This window comes from Poeciliopsis prolifica, unplaced genomic scaffold (assembly GCF_027474105.1).
Source record: "Poeciliopsis prolifica strain line A6 unplaced genomic scaffold, Auburn_PproV2 SCAFFOLD035, whole genome shotgun sequence".
NCBI lineage: Eukaryota > Metazoa > Chordata > Actinopteri > Cyprinodontiformes > Poeciliidae > Poeciliopsis > Poeciliopsis prolifica.
The window spans coordinates 3102943-3128202 of record NW_026562410.1 but is presented as its reverse complement, the minus strand read 5'-3'; the positions used below and the strand labels follow the sequence as shown (position 1 = coordinate 3128202).

Sequence of the window (25260 nt, the reverse complement as noted above, 5' to 3'; positions counted from 1 at the left end):
CAGATAACAGTGTAACATGCACCTTTATTACTGCGCTCCGGAGGTCTGAGAGTGAGCCTCGCTTAATCAAGCCCCCCTTTCATGGTGGATGATGGACATTTTGCAGCTGCTGGATGGTTTTCTATCCCTCTGTTCATTGAGAGCTGACGACAGATAAATTGGTCTCTCTGTTCAGACCATTCTTCCACTCAAAAGCCGTGTCGCTGTGTCGGATTCCCAGACAGGAGTGCGGTTATTGGTACCTTGTGCAGCATCGAGGCAGAGAGGTGGGTGAGCTTTTAAATTGGAGGGTGGGGTGCTTCATTTGATTAGGTGAGTTGCCATCACAAATGCCTGTTCCTGTGCCTATTATTACCTCCAAAGCATTGCTGGGTTCTGATTTAGAAAAACACCTATTAAGTTCAGATCAAATTTTTTTCATTCTACATTTCTGTTCCCACCAAAAACAACTTCCTTGATTTTTCAGTTTAGCTGGTTTTGTTTTTTTTTTTTTTTTTTGGAAAGATGTGCATACAACTCCTCATTGAGCTTTTGGTTTCACAGAGTAGAGAATGTGAAAAGTCTTCGGGAGGTGCGTAAAGAAGTTTATTTACACCACCACACAGCAGTAGGAAAACATGTGCAGCTTCACTGTTTTTCAATGGAAACCTCTGTTTGAGGATGTTTTTTTTAATTGATTTCTGCTGCATGTTAGTCACTCATAACCACATCCAGCTGGGGGTTGTTACAGGTCTCCGCGGGCGGCTTTGAAGCTCAGCCGAAATGTGCTCATTCATCATTTGACGTTTTTAATGGCCTATTTAATTTTAAGTGGTTGTTTCTGTTTCAAGTTGACTTTTTGAACAGTTTGTGCTTTTTGCAGTATCACCTTGTAGATACGGTCGGCTAAGATGTCGCATTTGAGAAAGTGTACATATACAAAATAAGACACTGCGATAACATGGCTGCAGGGAAACCTATTTCCAAACTAATATTTTATGGGAACTTTACGGCATAATTACAGCATTCTTGATTTTATATCTAACATCATAGATTTTATTATATTTTTTTGAACGAAAAATAGACATAAACACAAGATGGGAATTAGTCATGAAGACTTTTAAGAGGAGTGGAGTAACACTGAAGGAGCTACAGCAGTTTCCAAAAAGTCCTGGCTGTATTCCTGCTCTACTTAAAGTAAGAAGTAACATCACAAAACAGAAATATTTAATTCCAAAAGGAACATCCAGAAGAACCCCATGTCCACTGTGAAACATGGTAGTGGCAATATTATGCAGTGGGTTTATTTTTCTTCTGATGGAACTGGGGCTTTTGTCAACTTTTGCCAAAAAATTTGAGCCGAAGTCCAAATCTAAATCTGACAGAAGATATATTTGATTTGAAGGGGGCAGAGGACAGAAGATGTTGTTAGGGTGTGTTCACACCAGCCCTGTTTAGTCTGCTTTAATCCAACTCTAGTTTGTTTTCCTGTAACGTTTAATTCGTTTACGGAGGTGTGAATGCGCAGTCAAACTCCAAAAGCAGGAAGCAGACTGTTGTGCAGGGCATTCTGGGTAAATACAGCCAAAAGAAAAGAGAAGAGTCCAGAGCTGGTAGGAAAAATGAAAGTGAAAATCCTACAGCTGGTCTAATGTGATGCCACTTCATTTTTGTCAACATTTCTTGAAGAAGAAAGTTGTGCTCTTGTCTTCTTCAGAGGTTTTTGTGCTGTTTCCTTCAGTAGTTCTTGGTGCAGTGCCACCACAGGCGAGATGGGGACGGGTTTTTTTAGGGGTTCGGTTTGTTTGATGTAGTGCAGTGTGAAAGTGAATTGCACCAACTGAAAATTAAACAAATGTCGTAACTCTTGTTTCCAGTCAAAATGATGCGTTAAGGTGTGGAGACCTTAACTTGATATATTTGGAGACATTTTGATTAGCATCAACAAATATTATCAATTCGTAATGTGGAATGTTGATGGGCACGCTTCGCTGGAAATTTGCAGGATGAGTGTAACGTTAAAGGTGGAAAAACATCCATCTTAGTCTCAAAACATCATGTTGCGGGCACTTTCTAAAGTTAATATTCTTTTCGCTTTTAAGTTTTAATTTGTGGCACGAGATATCAGAAATCTCCACTTGTCTTCTTTTAAAGATGTTTCTTAAATATGAGGTTTGTCCAAGTTCCTTCAGATGACCAAGTGTCCGACCCTGCACATATCTCTGCTTACGAAAGGAAAACGTGCTACTGGTGTATGTCATCGTGTTGCTTCTGGCTGCATGAACAGCTGTTTGTCCTGGGCGGTTTTGGCACATGACGGTTGCGGTGCAGGGTCAATCTCCATGTCACATTGTTCTGACCCAGCGAACTCCTGCGGTAGCTCGGTCACAGCCAAGGCGGCCGGCTCGAGAGTGTGCTAATTGCACGGTTGTGGTCAGAGAGAGGCGAGCGGTGGACTTTGCAAGTGAAATGGTTGGAAGCGTGGGTTTTTCTGTGTGGCTTCGGTCCATGATCTTTGGAATCTATAAATGGGCACATCTCTGTTTTGTGCCTAAGTGGGAAAGCATAAATTTTCCCAAATGTGAATTGTTCTCCTGAGCAACCAACTCTTGTCTGAGTCAGCAGGATGCTGGAAATAAAGAATGGTGAAAGAAATACATATAATTTAACTTTAGTTTAGATGCAGGTATTTTTGGAACACATTGACTCTGGTGTCAGCCCAAAAGTACACGCAAACCGAGCAGCTAGCTACCTTCCCCCCTGTATCTGCTTCCAATTCATTTAATATACTTTTTGTAGAAAAATTATTTAATAAGAAAGAGTTATGTAGTCAATTATTGAATGAAATTGTTTTCTAAATACATTTTTCTTTTGGTGTCGTAAGCTATGCTTGCAACAAAAGATGGAAAATGCAAAAAGTTTGAACATATTTAATCAAAAAAAGGTATTAAGTTTCCTAAAATTCTTTTCAGGTCCCATAAAACTACAGTAAGTTTTTGAGTATGTAATGTGGGAAATACTGCATGATAAACCCTTAACATCTTTTTTGTGTGTCTGTTTTCTTCTTCGCAGCGGAACCAGCAGACCTCTTGAAGATTTTAGATTTTCACAATTTACCTGAGGGTGTTACAAAAACAACGGGTTTCTGCTCACATCGGAGGTCGACACAAGGACCCGATGTGGCGTACAAAGTATCCAAAGATGCCCAGCTCAGTGCCCCCACCAAACAGCTTTACCCAGGTGAGTGGCCCAGTCAAAGCACAGCGCACACAGCTCAAGTAGCCATTTTGGTCAAATGTTTGTAGGCAATAATAATAATATTTACAGCACTTGTGTTCCGTTGCAAAAACAGATTATAGCTCACTTAAGTTTGTTTATTTTTGGTTCTGCTGATTTTTAAGCAATTCTTTCATTTGTTGTGCTGACACAAGAGTCGTAAGGCACCTCTATGTTGAGAAGGATAATTATATAATTATTTATATTGAGAACAAATGAGGGCAGAGTCACCTCATTTTATTTAAAAAGAGAGTGATCGGTGTTACACAGCACTGCAGTTAATCTGGATTTCACTGTAATTGTAAAAATAGAAACACGATGATTTCAGAGCTGACATATTGAACTGGTTGTAACGTCTTATATTAGTTTGCCATACAGTAAGTGTGTTATCTGTAGACTCAGTGGATCCTTCCCTCAGTGATCAAATGTCTAAAAGAGCCAACATATCCTGGTCAGTCAGTATGAATCCCATCACTGATCAGGGTCAAGCTAGAAACTTTTGGAAGCCACTTCAGTTTACTTTAGACCAAAACCTTTCTGAAAACATGTATCACTCTCCACTGTTTATATAACAATCTCACTTAAATCCTGCATTTGATTGTAGATCCTGCTGCCTTTTTATTGGAAGGTAATGATTTCTTTTCCCTAGAAATCCGACAGCAGATGGATTGGATGCACTCCTTCAATATTCCATGTTGTAGGAGGAGTCCTGACAGTGGGAAAGCAGTGAAAGCAGGGGAGAGAGAGAGGAGAGGGAAATGGGTGGGCGGTTGAGGGTAGTGGGGGTTCCACTTTTGCCTTGTTCTGCCGTGCTGACGTGGCTCAGCGCTGGCTGCTGTGGGGCGTTCTGCAGACTTACTTTCCTTTCTCTCCTCCCTTTTCCCCTCGCCTGTCTTTTACCCCCTCAAGCATCATAATTTCTCCTCCCTATCATTTCTCCAGGACTCCTTCTGCCTCATGGTGTTTTTTTGTTTTGGTTCCCCCGCCTCCCCCCCACCTCTTCTGTTTTTATCTCATTTCCATCTAGCAAGACTTTGCTGAACTCTGAGAAGCCGCTGCGGTTAGGCTGAGCCTAGCTCCGATAAAAGCTCGGACTGCTGGAAGACGTCCCCGGTCTTCCAGCGGCTCTGTCAGACGCTAAACTGGCCCTTTGATTTGAGAGCGACTCTTTCTTCGGGCTTAACGTTGAGCCACGAGGCTTCTGCGGCATGCGTGCCTTTACATGCTCTCCAATCAAACAAATGCCTTTTCACTTTGATGCTCCATGACAGTGGAGCCCCTTATGGGTCTTTGTTTAGACACACATTGCTGTAATTACGCATGTGCCGCTTTGGAAGATCCAAAATAACAATCCACATGAAACAAACCATGTGGAGAGGGGTTTTAACCAGGCACCTCATAGTCTTCAGGTGCAAACAGACTAACTCGCTGTCTGCGTCTTGCAGGATTTAAAATCTAATGTCTGTGTTTGTGATGTGACCCCTGTCTCGCCTCTTTCTTACGAGAATGTTTGCTAATATATTCCAGAAGGCACCTAAACTTCTGACATCATTTTATCCATTATTCCACACCCCCTCCCCTCCTTTGCTAGTTATTACTCTGGCTCAGAGAACTGTTTGCTTTAATAATCTGCATAATATCCTCTCACTCTGGAGGTTACAGATAAAATTACGGCAAAAAAGAAAAAAAAACAAAAACAACAACAACAACAACAAAATGAAGACATGCAAACATCCTGCTTTTGTTGGGACGATAAAATAAAAACCGGCTTTGATTGGGAACACACCAAACCGTGACCCAGTAACCACAGACAGACTGCGATGATGTGTTGGAAAAGAGCAAGTGCAGACATGCAATCATTAGGCAAACATGTGGAAGAGATGAATCATCTAAAACCACCGAGGCTTTTAAAACACTGGAGACCTTTCTTACCTTTATTACTTCAATCATAAGTGGCAAAAAAAGAAAAAAGAAAAAGAGGAACCGCCTGGAGAGAATGGATGGCAGCCAACGAACAGCTGCTTTTGCCTTTTCTTAGAATAAATGAAGGGTAATTTAGCAGGTTCAGATTTGGTCTGAACTATTTTGAAAGATAGTCCCATAAATCATAAATTAGGACTGAAAACAGTTGGATTGAGTCACCTACTGAATAGGAATCTTGACGTGGTTTTGCTGGTATCCGTTAAATTGATATTTTGACACAAAATAGTAAATTGTAAGACTACAGCTCATAACCAGATCAATTAAAAACAGCTTATTGACAGCTGCACTAAATGTTAGATAATTATACAATTGTTGGCACGGCTTAAAAACGACGTGCATAAAACTCTGAGGATCCCCAGGTGCTTCTTTTTGCTGCAGTTCTCTAACAGTGTGATTTAAGTTTTGTTGACCTTACTCCTCCTCCTCACTCTGCATGCTGTGAAGATAAACTTTGGCTCAGGTTGTTTTAACTGATTCAATTATCACTTTGGGCAAAATTAGATGAGTAGGTGTTTTCTCTCAGAGTGCTTCCAATTCGAGGTCTCTGCATAGCGTGCTCATGTGTCTTACAAAAAAACTGATCTCGTTCACAAGAGAGACCGAATAATCAAATTGCAGGATGCAGGTCTACGTCATTCACCTGCCTTTGTACACACGGGTTGATGGTACACCTCTTAACGAGACCCACCAGGAGAAATTCTAGCTGCATTAAGTCCAAGATATTGTGCTCAGTTTTAGCAAGAAAAACTCATTTGGTTATTCCATCGCAGAGAAAATATCAAATTGCTCCCGTGTGAGCGCCTCTTCCCGGGTTTCTGCCTTTTCCTAATCTTTTTCTGGCCTGGATCGGGTGGTGGTGGTGCCAGTGTAAACTCTGTGGACGTCTGGCACCACACTACTGCATGTCAGCATACGCTGAGGACACATAAAACACACACATGAAATGAGAAGGGAGCAATCGCCAATGCAGTAGCTTAAATAGTCAATTTCCAGAAAGATAAAAAAAAAAAACAGCTTTTAAAAATATTTTTCCATCTGTGTCTGGTAACAAGTTTCGTATCGGGACAGTGCTTCTTTTATTTTGCAGTTTTAGTTTTCTGTGCGTCTCGACTGTCTCGATCCCGTTGGAGGTTGTTTTGGGGCATCGGGTGCTTAGTGAAATTACAGGATGAGGCATTAATACAAAACACTCTCAATTTTCACATGGGCTCAAGTTTGATTTCTGTTTCAATTCACTTTTCTTCTCTTTTTTTCAAACCCTGGTCTTTAAAACCCACGGTTTAAAAAAAGCATCATCTTAAAAATAAAAAAAACGAGGTTCCCAAACGAAAATCTTAAATCTAAACAACCGAACAGGTGATCCCTGTCACTTTGAGACAGACCATCTTCAAGCCAGCTGACTGGCAGTGCAGAGCAGCAATTGTGGGAGAAGCGCTGCAGCTTTTAACCAAACACTACCTGCTGAGCTAAGCCTTTCTTTTCGCGTCCCTGAAGTTAGCTGTTTGAGATCTTTTTGTCTCATCCTCGTCTTCCTCTTTTAAAGCCCAGTCTTTCTCATCGCGGCGAAACGTCTGTCAATTATAGCAGCGTTTCTCATATGACTCCGAGCAGAATTCCTGAGCGAGGACGCTGCCAAGGCATGTGGTGTCCTCATGATGCGATCTGATGCTTAGCGTTAATACAGAGACGATGGGAAAGAGGCAGGAAGGCAGAAAGGCAGACAGACATCCAGCTGCTGACAAAAAGAGGGAGATGATAGAGATAAGGAACGAAGCAAGAAGGATGACAGTTATAAATTTGTCTGTCTGAGCTTTTCTTCTCTTTCTCAGCCTAAGCTGGGGTTTCCACACCCGGCTCTTCCTGTGGCACCTTTTCTTCCACTGTACATAACTATCACTTTAACATTTTCCAAGCCTGTCCCCAGCCTGTAACTGATGGCTTTATAAGAGTCTTTGATGGTGATACAATAACATCTTTCCCCTAAACCCAGCCTCTCTGTTCTGCTTGCCTGGAAACCTCAACATTGCTAGTGGAGATTGAGTGCCCTCTTTGCTTATGTTAAACATAACAGTTATCACTTTAATCTTTTTTTTTTATTTTTTATAGAATAAACATCTGGAATTGGTAGCAATCCAGCACAGCCAATGCACAGTACTAGATTGTCGCTAAAAATCCACAATTTTTTGGGTTTTCAACAATTCAGCTCTCAGAACTCAAAAGTATTCAGTCATCAGTGAACAATCGAGTCATGGTTTAATTGGTCAATTTATCTGGTGTTTTTTTTATGCTTGAGTAATTCCAAGGCTATTCGAATGCCAAAATAATCCTCACTTGTGTTTTTACAATTATAGTGAAGGTTTTTATAAGCCTTAAAATGTGTTTTACAGATTCGGCTCAGGCTTAATCAGTCTAAGTTCAGAGGATCAAAAATGTTTAGACTTGTTAAAAAGCAGGAAAATAGTGCTTTAACTTAATTAGTTACTCACTCTTCGTTGGTTAGTTAAGTTTTTTACAGAACCCAACCAGCTTCTTAAAAACTATGCATCCAATTCTTTAGTAGTGAACTATTCTTTCTTTCTAATATGTCAGCACACAAACTCATGAGCTGCTTCCTTTCCTACTTCAAAATAAGAGTCTCAAACAACCCAGTTGCCGTCTTTAACTTGATGGCAATTGGGAATCGGCCATGTCAACACTTCACTGTAATTGTTTTTCCAAGCTAAGAGATCAGAAGTCTTCCAGCACAAAGCCACATAGCTGAAGCAGTTCTGTCTTCTGAATGGTTTTATCATGAGGTCCTGAATGCACCCTACTAGGAGGGAATTTGTCTGGCAGATGTGGGCCCCATACTTTGGGAGAATTGCGGAAATATTTGAGCCTCCACAGTGGAGCTAAGCAGACGGAGCCTAAACGGATCGCTTTCATATCTTTCATGCGGTCACATACCAATAGGCTGTTGGTATTTCCATTTCCAAATAAATGTGTCGTTAAAAATCTCTCCTGCAATAATTTGGGGTCTCCGTGTCTGTTGGATGCATCGGCTTGGGGACGGGAGGAAAAAAATTGGGGAGGAGGAGTTTGAGAGAATAATGGCTCGACAAAGCCTCTCAGGACCAGATGTTTTCGTCATTAACGCTGCTCTGGAAGTGATCCACTTTGTATTTCTCTTTCTAACCCTCTCTGAACAGACTCTGTCCTGCCAGCCACCTCTCTCAGATGAATTCTATCCGGTTGCATTCTTGGCCCTCTTCACATCGCACTTGTTTCCTTCTGCTGTGCAAACCCCACCTTCATAGTTTCTCAGTTTCTCCAGTCCCGTCTTAAGTTTTCCATGCGATCGCATACCAATAGGAAGTGCTGCAACATTATTTGTCCTCACGACAATAAATCTGTCTCCTGACTTTAACACCCCGATGACTTTTCAGGCCAGAAGGTGCAGCGCTTGCTTCTCCCTGCTGCTGGTGACTCTCTGACTCGTCTCTGTTTGTGTCCAACTCGCCTGTCAGGTGATGCCTTCCCGGAGGATTTCTCCATCTTGGCGACGGTAAAACCCAAGAAGGGCAGCCAGTCCTTCCTGCTGTCCGTGTACAACGAGCAGGGCATCCAGCAGCTCGGACTGGAAGTGGGCCGATCCCCCGTATTCCTCTACGAGGACCAAACAGGCAAACCGAGCCCGGAGGACTACCCGCTCTTCAGAGGAGTCAACCTGGCTGACGGAAAGTAGGTGCATCAGTCTGTCGCTCCTTTAGCCCCCAACAAATGTGGGGTTATCTTTTATTAGAGGTGATTTCCTGCTGCTTTTACTCAAGCCATTTGTATTCACAACATTGATAATAGCATACCAAAGCATCAGAATGACACTTTCATGTGTATATACTTTTTAAAAAAAAATTTTTCCAGGCTGAACTTTGTGGAATATGAAATGTTGGTAAAGTGACATGCATCCATGTTTCTGTGTAACTTACAAAGTATTTCAGACAGTTATTCACGGGTTGAGGTGAAATAACGGCTGTTTGTCAAAAAGATTTTTTTCAGGCCGGTTTCAATATTTATTTATTTATTTATTTTAAGCATTGTTAGCCCAGTTAGCGTTACTAAGTGCAGTTTAATGAGTCTACCTGCTATCGCCGCTCACAAAAAAGCCTTTTAGACATTAATTATTCATGAGCTGAAGGGAAATAACTCTTGTGTTTGTTGAAAAACGTTTTTAAAACCTCTTTCAACAGGTTCTGTTGGTGTTGAGCATCTTTAGCCTAGTTAGCCTCACCAACTTCAGCTTATTATTAAGCCTTTCTACTTTGAAAGGTCCCAAATTATTCATGGAGTCTTAAGATTTTTGTGTCCAGCAGTGAAAATATATGCTGGTCACACCAGGTAATCTGATGGATTTAGTCGTTTCCTGTTGTGATACTAGTATTGGACTGGACCCTCTCTCATTTCTTGACTTAATTTGTATGTAATCTGTTGATATGGTGGCCTTTTATTTTTATTTTCTGTATCTGTCAGATTTTTAAATTTATTTTATGTATCGTAATGACTCGTACCTTTGAATTTCAACGCAGTGCAGGCCTCTCAGGGCCATCGCCGCTTGGTTTCACGTTATCCTGCAAGTGTGTGAACTAACACCGCCTCTTGTTGCCAGGTGGCATCGAGTGGCCATCAGCGTGCACCAACAGACCATCACCCTCATTCTGGACTGTAAAAAGAAGATCAACCAGAAGCTGCTTCGAAGCCCCAACCCCATCATTGATACCAAAGGAATTATAGTGTTTGGAACTAGAATACTTGATGAAGAAGTCTTCGAGGTAGGCCATACGCTGTCTCTTATTTCCCCACTCTATATGGTGAATGTATTTATAAATTTGAGGCCAGGAAAAAAACACAGAAAATGTGTAAGGGCATGAATGGCTGTATTGTTTGGTGAAGCGCGGCTATAAGTGGAGTGTTCTTTATGTAGGTCACGAAAACTTTAGTTGTGCTTTGATTTGACGTCTTTTAGTAAATCAGATAAAAGCAAGGCATAATCTCCATTTTAACGTCCATATAGACATTTGCGGCTGTGGTCTGAGCAGTGGTCGACCACAGTGCCCATCCCTCTTTACATGCAGCATAAAATAAGGGATTGTGGCGGCGGCCGCATCCTCTTGAAGATGTGCAGATTTGGCCCGCAGGACTCCACCGGCCTTTGCCACCTACTCATACTCAGGCACCCAAAATCACAAATCACACTTAATTTTAGGTTGCCCGATGTTCCACACTGTCCACAAATGAGCTCTGATTCCCGTAATTCTGCTCCGTTTCCAAATGTGCTGTGTGTGTCTGCTGATTGGATGCTCACACTCTGTTAGCTTTCCCTTCTTCACAAGCTGCAGCATTTCTGTCAGAGTTTTTTAACATGCAGAAACACTCTTCTGATTCTTTAAAGCTCCTTTTGTCCGCATAGAGTCAATGAACAAAATATTGTCGGATTTATTGCATCCTGACTGGTGGACAGGAAATCTTTTGGCGATTATGTTACACTGATGTAACATTACGTGAATACTACGGATGTTTTCTGCAGCCAGCTTTTGTGCTGGGTACTTGTGTGTGACCTCTGTGAGGGACGGACTCGCGCAGAGAAAATCCAGCGAGTACAAGTGTTGTCTTTGTCCCTTCAGAGTTGCGTTTGTTTAAAGGGGGATTAGTCCATGAAGTTCAGGCCCTCGATAATAATTACCAACAGAAACAGATTGATGTGGCTGATGCTGAGCCAGCTGACCTTTAACCTCACTGCTGCTCAGCGAGAGGCAGAAATATGACATCACCTCCCTCTAGAGTCCCGAGAGTTCTTCCACCAGTCTATGGGCGGCACTGATACATAGTGGGATGTAAAACCAGAGTCAATATGTCTTTTCTGTTATTCAACGCTCTACCATGAAATTTCAGTCCAACGTGGAGCCGACAGAGAGTGTCTATTAGAGTCCAACGTTAGGTTTTCTCACACATACTTTAACTAGATCATTCGAACCCTCTGTGCTTTGACCAAAGCCATTCCATTGTTTCTCTGGTTGTATGTTTTAGGCCATTATCCTGCCAGAAGGTGAAACATCGCCTCAGTGTCAAGCTTTTCTCCTCATTGTCTTTTTCCACTGTAAAAGCAGCCCACACAACTGACCTGCATCGCACCATTTCTGGGCCTTCTGCTGTTGTAGATCCAGTGAAAGACGCAACACTGTCAATTGATTTGAGGGACAGGAAAAAACATCACTGCTCAAAACACGTTCATTGTCACATTAGCAGGACATTACATTAGGCGTTTGGGTTTGGGGATCCGACTGCCAGTGGAAACGCTTTCCTGATACACGAGGCCTTAAAATAGAGTACCGAACATCACCAGAACGAACCGTACTGCTCAGTGGAAGTGAGGCATCGCATGTTTTCTTGCAGGACTGTGTTTTATTTAGCTCCATCCATATTTCTATTAACTTCATTAACTCCATTAATGGTGTGAGTGCTACCCTACCAAAATGGTAATTTTTTTTTATCTTGTCACTAGCTTCCCTGCCTCTGCTAGAGAAAAGCATTCTGCCTGCATGAGGCTGTCACAAGCATGTCTCACTGTGGGGATGGTGTCGTTTCCTGATACCAGCAGTGTTTCTCAGTTCAGTCGAAAAGTGACATTTTGGTCTGTGACCGGAAAAGTTTTTTTACTTCTTTTTTTCAATAGCGGTTCGTTGTTTCCTCTCTTCCACATGGGACAGAATTGTGGAATGGAGTCCTCCACATGAGGTGGAGCTCTTCCGGAGTTACCATGGGCATTTTGACTAATGGTTTCCTTGTCCATTGTTTTCAGATATGTGGACAGTCATGTGCCATACATACATTTTTAAAATATTGGATAAACCATCAAAATGCTTGATGTTTTGGAGATAATCTCACTATCTAATCATGCTTTAAAGTTCTCCACAACTTTCTCTCAAACCTTGATTCGTCTTTATGATGTTTGATAAACATAGTTTGCTAATTATTTCCATGGAACAATATAGACTCTGAGTAAAACACGAAGCACAATCATTGCATTACACAAATACCTTTTGTACTTTAGGTACTTTTAGTACTAATGAGGCCTCAGTTCAGATATAATATCTGTGTGCTTGAGTTGGCTATTCAGTACTATTATTCAGTAGCAATTATCCTGCACTTTTCATTTTTTTTGTCGTTTTATTAAAATTTGCTTTGTTAAAGTTGCACAGAAACAGAGCGTAATCTCAGCCAGCCATCAGCCAGCGCTGCAGTAACAGCTCAGCAGTGACTGTGGGAGCCGGCAGATAGTTTGGGAGAGATGTTTAAAGGACTCCTGCTGTGCGTCTGCCAGTCGGGAGACAGGACAGGCTCCAGTGCATTTAGAAACTGGAAAATATGCCACATAGTTTCCAAATTGTCCTCAGGCTGCTCTGCCTTTCCCCCCATTACTCCAATTCCCTTTGTGCAGTTTAGTTAGATACCATGTTGACTATTGGCAGAGTACAAAACTTGTGACATACAAATGGTTTTGATTTTATAGTATAAATCAAATTAAACGTTGGTTTCCTCAGATAAAAAAAATAAAAAAATTTTGCTCTCTTTTAAATACTGTGTCAACCATAAAAATGAAAGAGGGGAGAGGAGATAAAGTCTTCTCCGTCACACCGTTGAGTTACAGTGAACGGCATGATTTAACTGCTTGTCTAGGTTTTTACTGCAGCCTGTGCTTTTTTCTGATATACAGCAGTCAGGGGATAAGTAGCACTTTTACACTGAGGTGGTTTGTGGTTTGGTCTCTAACAAGGTTATTGTGGCAACAGAAAGACAGTCTATCCGCTGCAAGCACTGTATGTTCTCTCTCTTTTTTCAGCATCTTACATAAGAATGCTGCGCTTGTGACAGTGCCAGTGGATGATGATTAAATCCGTGTTAAAGTGTTTACGGGAGCAGGCTGTTATTTCACACTGCAACCGAAAACTCGGATGTGTTTTGCCGGCATTTTATGGGACAGACGTGATGGCAGCTTGGGAGGAGCAGCAGAGCACAACGGCTCAGGTGGGAGAATCTTATCGATCCAAATTCGAACCTTTTCACAAAAGTGAGATTTGCTGTTTGGCTGGACACAACATGTAGGAATAACTTTTTGATTCCTGTATAAAAGGCCGCATATGATGGTGAAACTTATGAGTGAACACACAATCCGTATAGTGATACAAGGTAGTGGCACAATCATGGTGTGGTGATGAGTTTCCTCAGCATGGATAGACTAGGATAGAAGTTGACCTTCCAACGAGAATGTAACCCTAAACACACAGTCATATCTAGAACAGAATTGGCACAATCATACCCCAAAATACTTTGAGGCAAAGTTCAGGTAGCTGAACCGCCATATTGTAACTCTGCTTTAGACTTCTTCACAATTTTATCCCTGACCTGTCTGGGTCAGGGTCATCTGGTCTTCATGATGTTGTTTCTCTGAAGTGTTCTCTAGCAAACCTCTGAGGCCTTCATTGAACAGCTATCGGTTTTGTAATTTACTTGTCACGTGAAATGGCACTAACATGAATTGGTAGTAGCCTGGGAAATTGTGAAAAGGTTTAATACTGCTGGAGGGCATTGCAAATGAAGTATTTAGACTTTATAAAAACTGCCAGTTGGTGTTTTTGTCTTTATGAAAGGTGCAGCGTGGAGTGTTTAGAAGTATTTTGTAGCCGCGGGGTGAAGATTGAGGCCTAAAAGTGGGCTGTTCTGGTTTGAAAGTGTTAGTCAGAGTCCATTTAGAAAATGCGTCCCCTGATTGCTCTGCTGACTCATTTCTGAGCGTGTGTGCCTAAGAAAACCTGGGATCATTTTAACGCCCATTACCGGGTCCTCAGTAGATTTCCGAGGAGAAACTGTTTGCTCCGAGGGGAACGCAAGTGGACCGCTTGACCTCACGTGGAGGTAACCGTCAGGGTAACCTGAGCCTGGCTGATGCGGAGCTGTGCAGACATTGCAGTTCTCGTCTGACCTCCGTCCTCGATCTTTGCGAACCCGTGGGCCATAAGACTGACGCTTGATCAGTAATCGACCTTCGGACTCGTTTAGTTAATTCGAAGTTTCGGATGTCAAGAAAACTGGAGAGAGTGCTCCGGAATGAAAGCAAAGCTGGAACAGTAGATTCAGTTCGAGGAGCCAAAAACTTTGGGTCATACTTTGGAAAGAATGAGGAGGTCTCTCCCCACTGATTTCAGTCTTGGAACGGCGAGCGTTCCACATGACATCATCCAGAGGTTTCCTTTGTCTCTTCCGACTGACTGTTTCATGATCTATAAGTGATGTGTTTTAGAAATGTGCTGGAAATGTGCGATGAGGTTAAGATGATGGCAGGTTAAAGACTTTGTGTGTGTGTGTGAGTCAGATGAAGCAATATTAAAAGAGCTGGGGATAAGTCCAGTGTGTAAGCTTTGGGTTGAGGCAACTTGTGGGGTTTTGCAGTGTGACGAGAGCCAGGAAAAAGTAGTAAAAAATGTGCAACACATGAGCTTGATGCTCGTAAGAAGTTTTTATATTGCTTCAGCCAGATGAGCCACGCATCGTGTTTCCTCATCTTTACCTCGGGACTTTTCTTCCTTCTGCTGCTGATAACCCCAGTCATTGTTTTTGCGCTTCATAAGCTTCAGGTATTCCTATTTAATACCTCTTTGTGTCAGGCTTTCTAAGATAATTTAAGCGTTCTACTGGCTTCTCTTTTTTTTTTTTTTTTGTAATTTGCAGTTTTACTTTTTTCTGAAGTAAGGCTCCAGATTTATATGGAACTGAGCCTGCTGGAGGTCATTTAGCCTCAGTAACTGTTAGCTCACTGAGTAATGCATGCATAATGGCTTTTCTCCTGCAGAGACCTGGGAATTTCATCCCCTGACTGAGAGTTCATTTCTAGGTTTGGTGCAAAAATATTTAAGTCGCTGCTTTCATTAAAAGAAAGCAGGCTGTTTATTTGCGTTACAGACGTACTTTAATGCTTGCACTGCATGCATACAAGGCATAACATTATGACCATCCGGGTTACTTTCCATTTTAAACCAAGACAGCTCTTTCTGAATATTGGGTCTTGCCTCCCACAGCGTATGCCAGATCTCATTAGATGGATATCTTCACAGTTTGAAGGCTTAGTGGAACCTTTTTTTCTTCTTTTTTGCATATTTGTAGTTATTTCTAAGCATTTTTCACGTTGGTCAACGTTGGTTTCCTTTGCTTTTGGGTTGCTGTTCTGAAATATTGTTATTTGGAGGACAAGAGTGAAGTTGCAGTTTTCGTTTGTTTTTCTAAATGTGAGAATGTCTGAAAATGTGTTTTATGTTGGTCTACACACAGATAAACATTGTTTCTGAAACATTAAGTCCTACCATTCAACATGTGAGTGTCATTTATGATCCACCCCAGCTTTCTATAGGGTTAGTGTATTTACTTGTAGGTTATAAAATTTACCATGTTAGAACAGAGAACATTCTTTGTCACTGTCTCGTTATTATTTATTTTTTCCTCTTTTAAATACTTGGTTTCTCACCTGACCATCCTGGGATTCATGTTCAGTGCGCTGTACTGATTTCCTGAAGCAGACAAAAAAACAAACAAACAAAAAAAGTCTGAATCAATCTGAAAATAAAAACTAAAATATTCACCAAACCTAAGTAAGTCCCTCTTAATCAGTGCAGACAGAGCGTCTGCATAGCATTTTTATGATGAGAAAGACCAAAAGCCATTCAGTTAATTACCAGGATTCAGACTTAAAATATGGCAAATTGGTTGAACATTTAAAAATATTAAAACATTTATGTAAGACTGAATCACAGGACTGAATTGTAAACAGAAAAAAATAAGAACATGCGTCTGTTGTCAGCTTGTCTTTTCCATCTGCTGGTTCATTTTTGTCATAAGATCTTGGCTTGATGAGCCTTTTGATATTTTTTTCAGAAGTTTTGATTCTGATGATCCGTTTGAAGATTTGGATTCAGTTGTGACAGCGTTTTATCCCAGTACTCAGACAGTACAGTGATAGTATCACATCATATCAATCCATTGCGAGCCACAGGATGCTCACAGTGTCTAGTTTTCTCACTGGTGAAGTTCAGTTCGTGGTGTCGTGAAGTTTTGGGGATAAATTGGGGAAGCGCTCTGCCTCCATGTGAGAACTGCAGCTCTTCCCAGCTTGATGCAGATTTACTGTAATGTTTCTGCTTACAGTCAGACACCAGGCTGGCTAATGACAGATCATGGCAACACTAATTAAAGACTCAAGCAGAGTTAATGCTACACTCCTATGATGCACTATGTGAGACACACTATGGAGCATATGTGAAGCTGGAGTGCAAAAGATGTCCATGTCCTTTGAAGGTTTTTCACATTCGGTTACGTCGCAACCGCAAACCTTGGTGTATTTGAGTGGGATTGTATGTGATGGGCCGACGCAGATTTGTGTATAAGTGGAAGCAAAATCATAAATTATTTTGACTTCTTTAAAAATCTGAAAAGTGTGGCATATACGTACATACATCCCCTTTACTCTCATACCCATTTTTTTTTTTTTTAAATCCCAGTGCCTTTAGGAGTTCCTAAATTACTAAATAAATAGTCATTGTGATTGCTGATACAGCTGTATTATTTTTTCTGCTCCAGTTAAATAAAATCTAAAAGTCACCTGATTAGTTAATAGTGTACGCCTCTGTTATTGAATGTACCCTGAATGTAGCCTTTTGTTAGACAGCATCGGTGAAAAAACAGCATCTTAATGTCCAAAGAAAGCAACAGGCAACGAAATAGTTTGAGACATAAGGAAAACATTTAAGTGTGGTAAAAAGAAATCCCCCCAAAAAACTAGCATTTCACATCACTGAAGAGCAACACGGTGGTGGCAGCATCATGCTGTAATGATGCTTTCATTAAACTTTATGTAATCAAGGTTTTTACTGTATGTGTTTTAATCACACCTCTGCTCTGTGTCCGGATTCGCTGTGCCTTGCTAACAGAAAACACTGCTTTTATACGATTGTGCTTCAGTGGTTCCATGAAAACTGAAATTTCCAGCACGGATAATTAGCAGAATTTCCTTCACCCGTGTCAGATGTTTGTCTTTTCAACCCCTCTCCTTTCCTCTCCTTCTTGGTTACTCCTTTAGACTGTGTCAGCAAACGCTAAAGTGTCCCTTCAGCACTTCTCGTGTGGATTTGCATGAATGTCCAAACCAAACAATTAGAACCCACGTCTAACGGGCGGAAGAGAGCTTGCTCCGATTTCCACAAACCTTCCTCGTGACAAAAAAACAAAACAAAAAAAGCAAAGAGTGTCAGAAGATTTAAGCGCGGTTGCCCGCAGCTCAAAATCTGACGCAGCGCAGACTTTTATGGGGGCCGGGACTCCAGACATAGAGCGGAGCAGTCTGAGTGGAGAAGACAGTGGTGGCGAGGTGAGGGAATGGTTAAAGAGCTGGGTGGTGGACACGCAGGGTGGCAGGCAGACAGCCCTGTTGCTCTTGGCCCTGACTCCGGGTACTGACTTCTTGCTGCAGTCTGGACTGGGGATAGAAAATCTGGTGAAGATTTCAGCCTGGAAGTCCTTTGAACGCACGCTTGTGGTGTCGATATGTTCGAATGCTGTTTGGGTTGGTTTGTTTCTTGGGTGCTGATGGGGAACATGTCCAGGTGGCGTGCAATTCCAGGCTCAGATGTGACAGGTGTGTGTGTGCGTATGGGTGTATGTGAAATACGCTGCTAAAGTAGTTCAAAGCTCCTCTCTCCAAGACTCTTATCCTTCTCCCACTCATCAATCCCCCTGGAGAACGCACAGGGAGAGAATACTGAAAAATAAATGTGAGTTTTTCCACTTTTAGCTTCTTTTTTTTTTTTTTTCCAGGTCTTATATTAGATGTAAAAGTTGAAAGAGACATTTTGAGCCATTCCAGGAGCGGAGAGAAATAATGAGCACTGATGTTATGTGAGTTGTTTTTGCTAAGGTATGCTGGTCCAAGATTAAGAACGTACAAATATCTGCAAGGTGTGAATCCAGTCAGCAGAAATTCCTCAAATAAAAAATACGTTTTTTTTCCAAGTCACTTCAGGGAGAAGAAGAAAATACATCCAATGCACGTTTCTCACTTGTAATCAGCACCTTCCCCTCGTATTTATGATTTAGAAGTTTTTAAAAGCAGTACTCCTTCCTGGCGCATGAATAAATTTCTTAGTTTTCAGAATTGGGAACACCGTGAACTCAGTCCACTCTGCACATTGTGCCTCAGGTCCAGATGAAAGAAACACATTTGGCTTTGTGTTCTCTCCTGCCCCCATCTGGACACAACCTGAAAGTCCAGCAGGAGTTAAAAAGTGCCTGTTGCCAAACGTAAAGCCTCACACGTGGAAAAGAAAAAAAGAAAAGAGAGAGAGAGAGAAACAGCAGTGAAGGACGATGCAATTCATCTTCATTTATGTTTATTCCCTGCTCTAAAATGCACAGCTTTTTTTCTTTTTCTTCTTCTTGTTGTTGTTCCTTTTCTTTAACACAAAAGTATGTCAGGTAAGGTCATCTTTTTCCAGAAGCAATAATCTTTTGCACCACAGCCCAACAATAGGAGAGCGACGTGCAGAAGCAGAATCATGTGTCACTGGTGCTCAGGAAGAAGCTTAAGACCTGTTATTGTCTAAAAATTCTGTCTTAAGCACCACTCTGATGTGCCACAGAGTAAATAATATCCCTCTGTGTTTTCCCAACTGGATTTCTGCTTCCTGCTCCTTTCTGATTTGAGCACTCTTAGACATTTAATTGAAACATTAGATTTTTCCTTTTCCGCGAATTGTTTTTCTATATAATACATCTTTTGAGGCATATTTTACGATGATAATCAGCAACGACACATCCTAAATCCCTGACTTGCGCATGTGGAGAAGTTGCATGAGATGTCGTAAAGATTACTAATGTTATCTAAAAGCAGGAAATTTCACTTACCCGCCAACTGGCTGATGAACTAAGTTAACTAATCAGCCAAATAGCAACAAAAACACATAGAATGGTTGGTTTGTAGCTCTGAGTCGGAGTACAGTATGAGGTTATCTGTCTTTTTGCTGCATCTGCAAAACTGCAGCTTATATAAAGCCTTGGCACCGGAGCTGTTTGACTGATGCGTGATGAAAGGTGGAATTTTGACATGAAGACAGGAATTTGGTGGTTGACATGGTGCATCAGGACTTTAACAATAGTTTTCACTCTCAAGTTGTTCTCAAAAGTGCAGCGTCTGAGATTTAGTGGTTTTGAAAAATTGTTGTTCTGTGATCGGAAACAGAACGAGAGAGAGAGAGAGAGAAAAAAGAATGAATTATCTGCATGTGGAGAATTAAAAAACAAAATTGTTAATTTCATGAAAAGCTTGATCCAAGATCAGATCAGTTCTGCAAACTGTTTTTTTTTTTACTGCAAAACTAAATAATGGGCAGTTTCAATAATCAATATTTCATCTACTTCTCCCTTTCTTTAAATTACCTTTACATCACACTCTGTGTGCTTTGGGTCTCCAAATCATCTCCAGCATGCTTCATAATGAACGCCCCCTCTGGCAAAGATATGTACTAAATGGTTGCTGTGGAAACATGTTGCTGTTTTGTTAACGGCTACATTTTTTTAATTTTTTTATGAATCCTCTGTCATTCTGCTCACCCTGTGTTGTGGCAAAATAAACTTCTTCATCCAGCGTTGTTTGTCACAGTCCCAGCTGTATTCATTAAACTTTTTTTTTTTTATTATCCCTCTGCCGTACCGTAGCTTGTTCTTACCCAGGGAAACAGAATGTCATAAAACTGTCTAAACACTGCTTTCTCTTGGAAAAATGACTTTAGCTATATTTGTTTTATAGGAATTGCTATGGCTGTCAGAGGACTGGTAATTACAAAAAACAAAGCAAAAAAAAAAAAAGACTTACTATGCTATATATTTACCATTGAATAAATGTGGTCTGATTAAAACTTTTATTTTTATTTAAAAATTGTTTAATGTACTGCATAATGATTTTTATTTTATTTTTAGGATTTTAGGTGCTCCTGTTTATCCATCAGGCCTGGATACACTGAAAAGCTAAAAAAAAAAAAAAAAGCACTGAAAATATATTTTTTTCTTGCCTTCGAATCGGCTCATTAATTATTTACATTAGCAGCAGAAATCACATCACGAAGCTGTGGAAGAGAAAGCAGTCACTCTGAAACAGGGATTTTCTATTTCTAAAGGAATAACATGTCAATGTAGTTGATGTTTTCAACTGCCCTCAGGATCTTACATTAGCATTTAGCGTAGCTCAGATGGCTAACATTCCAGAACTGTTTCCTTGTATATTTATTTTTTGGGCATTTCTAGAGCATGTTCTTTGAAATTTTCCTAATTCTTCATGTTTATCAACAGATTAGAGTAGAAACATTCCTCCATCAGCCACAACTTCCACCCTGAAGATTGTTGTTTTCAGTGCAACCTTGTAGCGCCTAGCTAAAAATTCAGACTTTTGTTTGTGTGTGTGTGTGTGTGTGTGTTTGTGTTTCCAACCCACAATTCGCTGATTTACACCAGCCAAGCAAAAAATGATCGCCAGCCAATTTCTTGGTGGATCTTCCATCCGCAGCAGAGATAACAACATAATATGTGTGGAGGATGCTGTTCGAAAGCTGGAGACAGAAAGGCCAGTGAGGTTATCCAGCTGGTCGTACGCATTACTGCGATGCAAAAACATGGCTGCATTTGCCAAATCGTGAATTGTAAAGCAAGCGTTGCACATATTTCTAGTGCGAACAGTGATTTGCATTGCCAAATTCAATTTGATTAATGCAGTTATCTTTCTCTCGTAGGCTAATTCTGTGCTAACCCCTGGTTTGTCGGCAGAGTCCCTAATTCCCTGTTGTAATGCCAAAATACTCTGATATCTGTAGTCTTTTCTCCTGTAAATATGCATTTTGGGAGTAATCATACTTTTACCAGACCTTAGTAATACTCCTTTAACAGTACTTTTCTTTCTACTGTAAACTCCCTCTCCCTGTGTCTGTGTACATGCCACACATCATTAGCCGCTCTCTCCCAGGGTGCTTTCGGAGCTCTCTTATTAAATCTTTGCTATATGATGAATCATCTCATCCAGCCAAATTTAGGTTCCCACCATTCGGGAGAATCTTTCGCTGACATTCCTCTGGCAGTTCGGAGAGAGGAATCAGAACAAAGAAAAAAGAAGAAGAAGAAGAAGAAAACCACTAGAATGGAATTTGAAGAAAGAAGCAGCACATCAGACTGCAGGGCTTATTTCTTATTGAATGTGACCTCGTTTTCTTTTTTTTTTGCAAACAGTGAACACCCATCAGCTTCTACAGCGCATCTGCGGCGTTGCAGCTTCAGCAGGATAATAGAGACAGATTGTTGAAGAGATGCAGAGCCGAGCCTGAATGGGAGATTTGCTAAAACTGGGCAAAACTGGGTTTTAGCTGCAAACCGGATGGGAGAGTCCAGCTGTGTGGGCAATGTCTTGGAGCAGGGCGGATTCAAGAACGCGGCAAAAATCCAGCTCTTTTTTTTTTTCTTAGCAAATTAGGAGATTTGCAAGCAAAGCAAGGGTGTTAATATTCACAAGGCTGCAGCTTACCAAGACACAGATCGTTTTCTGCAGGAACAAATCATGCCGTTGAAGTATAAATTATTCAACAAGAGCTCTTTGGCACCGGGCCTGAAAGAGGCTGTTCATTGACTTTAGTTTGATGAAAACTGCAACATTGGTTGCTTAGAAAGTTAGGTTGAAGAATACAGCAGGGATTACAGAACAAACAGTGAGAAACGACATCTTTGCAGACTTTTTCAGCTGCCCACTGTCAACTGTAGCTCGCCAAATGAAACAACAAGAATATGAGCAAATCTATTTCTTTCTGTTAATGTCATATTGCTCTGCTATGACAGAACCAGTGCAAAGTAAACAAAAAATAAATAAAATGGGAAGAAAAAATGTAGGTGAACCCGGGATTCAAGTCAAACATATCCTCTTTGTTCTGCAGACCTACAGTAATGCACAGTCCAATATTTACACTTGGTTTACTTTTGATGGATGTTAGCGATGAATGTATTAAGAAAGGTCAATGTTCAAAATGCTCGGGTGCTAATTGGCCACCACATGTCTCCAGCGAACGGCGGCACATTTTGCTTTAAAAAGGGAGGTTCTGTGATGTGTCGATCGTAGATGGCGACAAACAAAATGCTTTTTCTCACCATCAAAAAGGTTTCTGCAAATTCTCATTGGATATTTGATTACATTTTCTCAAGCACATGATTCAGTGGGGAGAATCTCTAAAAGCTTAATTTTGGCATCAGAACAAGCTTGAATGCATACTTCGAGTCATCTTACTTCTTACTTTTACGCTGCCTCAAGCCTTACGGGAAAGATGGCGGGTAACAAAAAGTCACGTCGACCGTCGTTACATCAGTTGTTTGTGTAAATTTGACCCAGTTTGGGTGAATTAAAAAAATAAATCCTAAGTAAGTCCACATTTCTGCGCTAGATTCTTTACTGTCGAGTTCTTCAATGCACAGCTCAAATGAGCTAAAAGCAAAACCTTTTGACGTTTACGCCGCCGACGTTGCGTTGCGGCTTCTTCTGCACGGCCTGGACTCCGCGCTGCTCGCATAAACTCTGGAGAGCAGGAAGCCGCTTCTTGTGGGGGCCTGGCGAGGTTTTGTCAAAGGATCTGAGGCACTCGCTTAAGTGTGGCATGTTTTAGCGAAACACTGGGAGTGGAGCTCCCGAGGGAATTGTCACTGGTTACACCACAAATACATGCAATTTTTGTTCGCCAGAGGAGAAATCTGTGCACAGTACTTTTCTAGCTGCGAGGACATGGCGAGGGATTCCAAACTCTTGCCTGCGTCTTAATTAAAAACAGTCAGCATCTGTTTTGGTTCATGACTCTTCTGTCCTGTAAGAAGACGAAGAAGAAGAAGAATCCTTGTTTCGGCCATGTTGACTCCACATTTGATTGATGTGGAATGACATCACTGGGCTTGGAAGTGTTATTAGGACATGTTTGGATGGATGCAGAACAGCTTTTTAGTGCCATGCGCATTCTTGTGAGAAACATGTGGCTAACACACCCAGCTCCCCATGAAGCCCAGGGATCCTGCCGAGCCTCTGTTTTTCTCTCTTGTTCCCTCTCCCTTGCTCAGTTTTTTTCTCTATCAATCTTGCCTGCTCTGTCACTGTCTGACCTTTTTCTTTTCTTTTTTTTTTTAATTTTTCATCAGCTGTTTGAGTCTCCAGATTTCCTGTTGTGCACATGCGATAGGCGAACCGGCCGTCTTAACGACGGGCTCGGAGGCCGAATCCCTCACGTCTCACGCAGATCAGGGCAGAGCTCACATAGTTAGACTCTGTAAAGACTCCGTCCTGTCGCCCTACATTGTCTTGTAACTCCGCACTGCTTGTTTTAAAAGCTTTTCCTACCACGACCCGACGCGCAACTCGGAGCCGGCGCCACGTTCCTCACGGTTTAGTCACCCTCTGCTTGACCTAGTTTCAGTTCTGTATGTTCTGGAGCAGCACTGTGTCACATGTTCATACACAGATGATTTCATCCTGCTCTCCTCTCCCTAAAAAGAAAAGAGAAAAAAAAAACTGATGTTTGTGTATCACGTTTGTTGGTTAAAGCTCATGTGTGACCCGGAGCCGTTTCCAGCGGACACTCCTGACTTTCTGTTTCTTGTGGTTTCCAGGGAGACATCCAGCAGCTAATGATTGTAGCAGACCACCGGGCTGCCTATGACTACTGTGAGCACTACAGCCCCGATTGTGAAGTGCCAGTGCCCGACCGGCCGCAGAACCAGGACCCCAACACGGAGGACGATGTGAGTTCGATCTCCGGCCGTCCTTTTCAGCTATTCAGTGTTTTTTTTTTTGTGTGCTTTTTTTGTTGTTTTTTCCCCCCTTAAACATGTAATTGTCTCTAATCCTCTCCTTAAAATGATGATTGGTTCTTCTAAAGAAGCCCCTTGGCCCGTGCTCAAGAACTTTAACGCTGCCAGAGGAAACTGCTGAGGGAGAGGAACAGAGTTATCAGGCTGCACAGTTAGTCAATAAAGCTCAGAAATGATGATGTGCTGCTTGCTTTCCCAAACTGTAGGCTGAGTGGCATTACACCGTGTGCATGCTAATCGCAGAAGAGCCAAAGAAATGTTCCAGCGAGAACTCAAGACTTTGGCTCCTGATCCTCGAAGCTGCACCAAATTTAATCAGAGCACAGGCAGCAGCAGGAAACTTGGGAAAACTTCATAAAGTGAGAAAGTCCCTGTCTACACTAACAGGAGAATATTCAGTTCTACTTGTTTATACAGCAACAGTTTACAACAAAGCAGTTTACAAGACACACCGATGCAATTTATGTCCAGCTATAAAAAAAAAGAATATTATATTTAATCAAACCAAGCAGATTCATAAAAGTATGACAGTACAGTCATAGCGATCAGTAATCACTGATCATTGTGATCATTGTATTAAGGTAATACTGTCAAATTTCTTCCCTGGACTTACAGGAATGTATTTTTCTAAAATGAGTTGTCGGTTTCCCAAACATGTTCTCAGAAATATTTTCCATTCACACAGAAAACAGCCCAAAACTTTCTTTTTTACTCCCTCAGACTTGTAATTAACATGGAGTATAGGACTTGCTTCCACACATAGTTAGCCATGAACAAAACAAGAAGATTAGATGTTCTAAGCGAACACAGCTTAGAACATCTAGATCGGGAAAACCTAATCCCAATCTTTTGGGAAAACGTAGGTGTTTTCCCAAAAGATTGCTTTAAGTCTGTAATCATTTTCCAAAACAAAATGCTTAGGGTCTCCCGAAACACTGTTTCCGTGTGAACTCAGGGCACAAACAGATAAGTACTTTCTGGTTCTAGAAAAAAAAACAAAACAAAAAAAACCTCTCCCCTGTGGACGTGACTTACAGTTCTGCTTAGATAAAGGCTACCTATATACAGCTGCTC

General features: G+C 41.4%; 1 protein-coding gene across 2 annotated transcripts in view; it reads left to right on the top strand.

Annotated features, from left to right (window-relative positions):
• The window catches only part of col5a1 (procollagen, type V, alpha 1), an 89367-nt gene that overhangs the window by 17689 nt on the left and 46418 nt on the right, over nucleotides 1-25260 (top strand). For both annotated transcript variants that reach the window (XM_055052720.1, XM_055052719.1), the window contains exons 2-5: nucleotides 3052-3219; nucleotides 8745-8958; nucleotides 9881-10043; nucleotides 23986-24117. In XM_055052720.1, the coding sequence (XP_054908695.1) occupies nucleotides 3052-3219; nucleotides 8745-8958; nucleotides 9881-10043; nucleotides 23986-24117 (677 nt within the window). The remainder of the gene's footprint in view (nucleotides 1-3051; nucleotides 3220-8744; nucleotides 8959-9880; nucleotides 10044-23985; nucleotides 24118-25260) is intronic.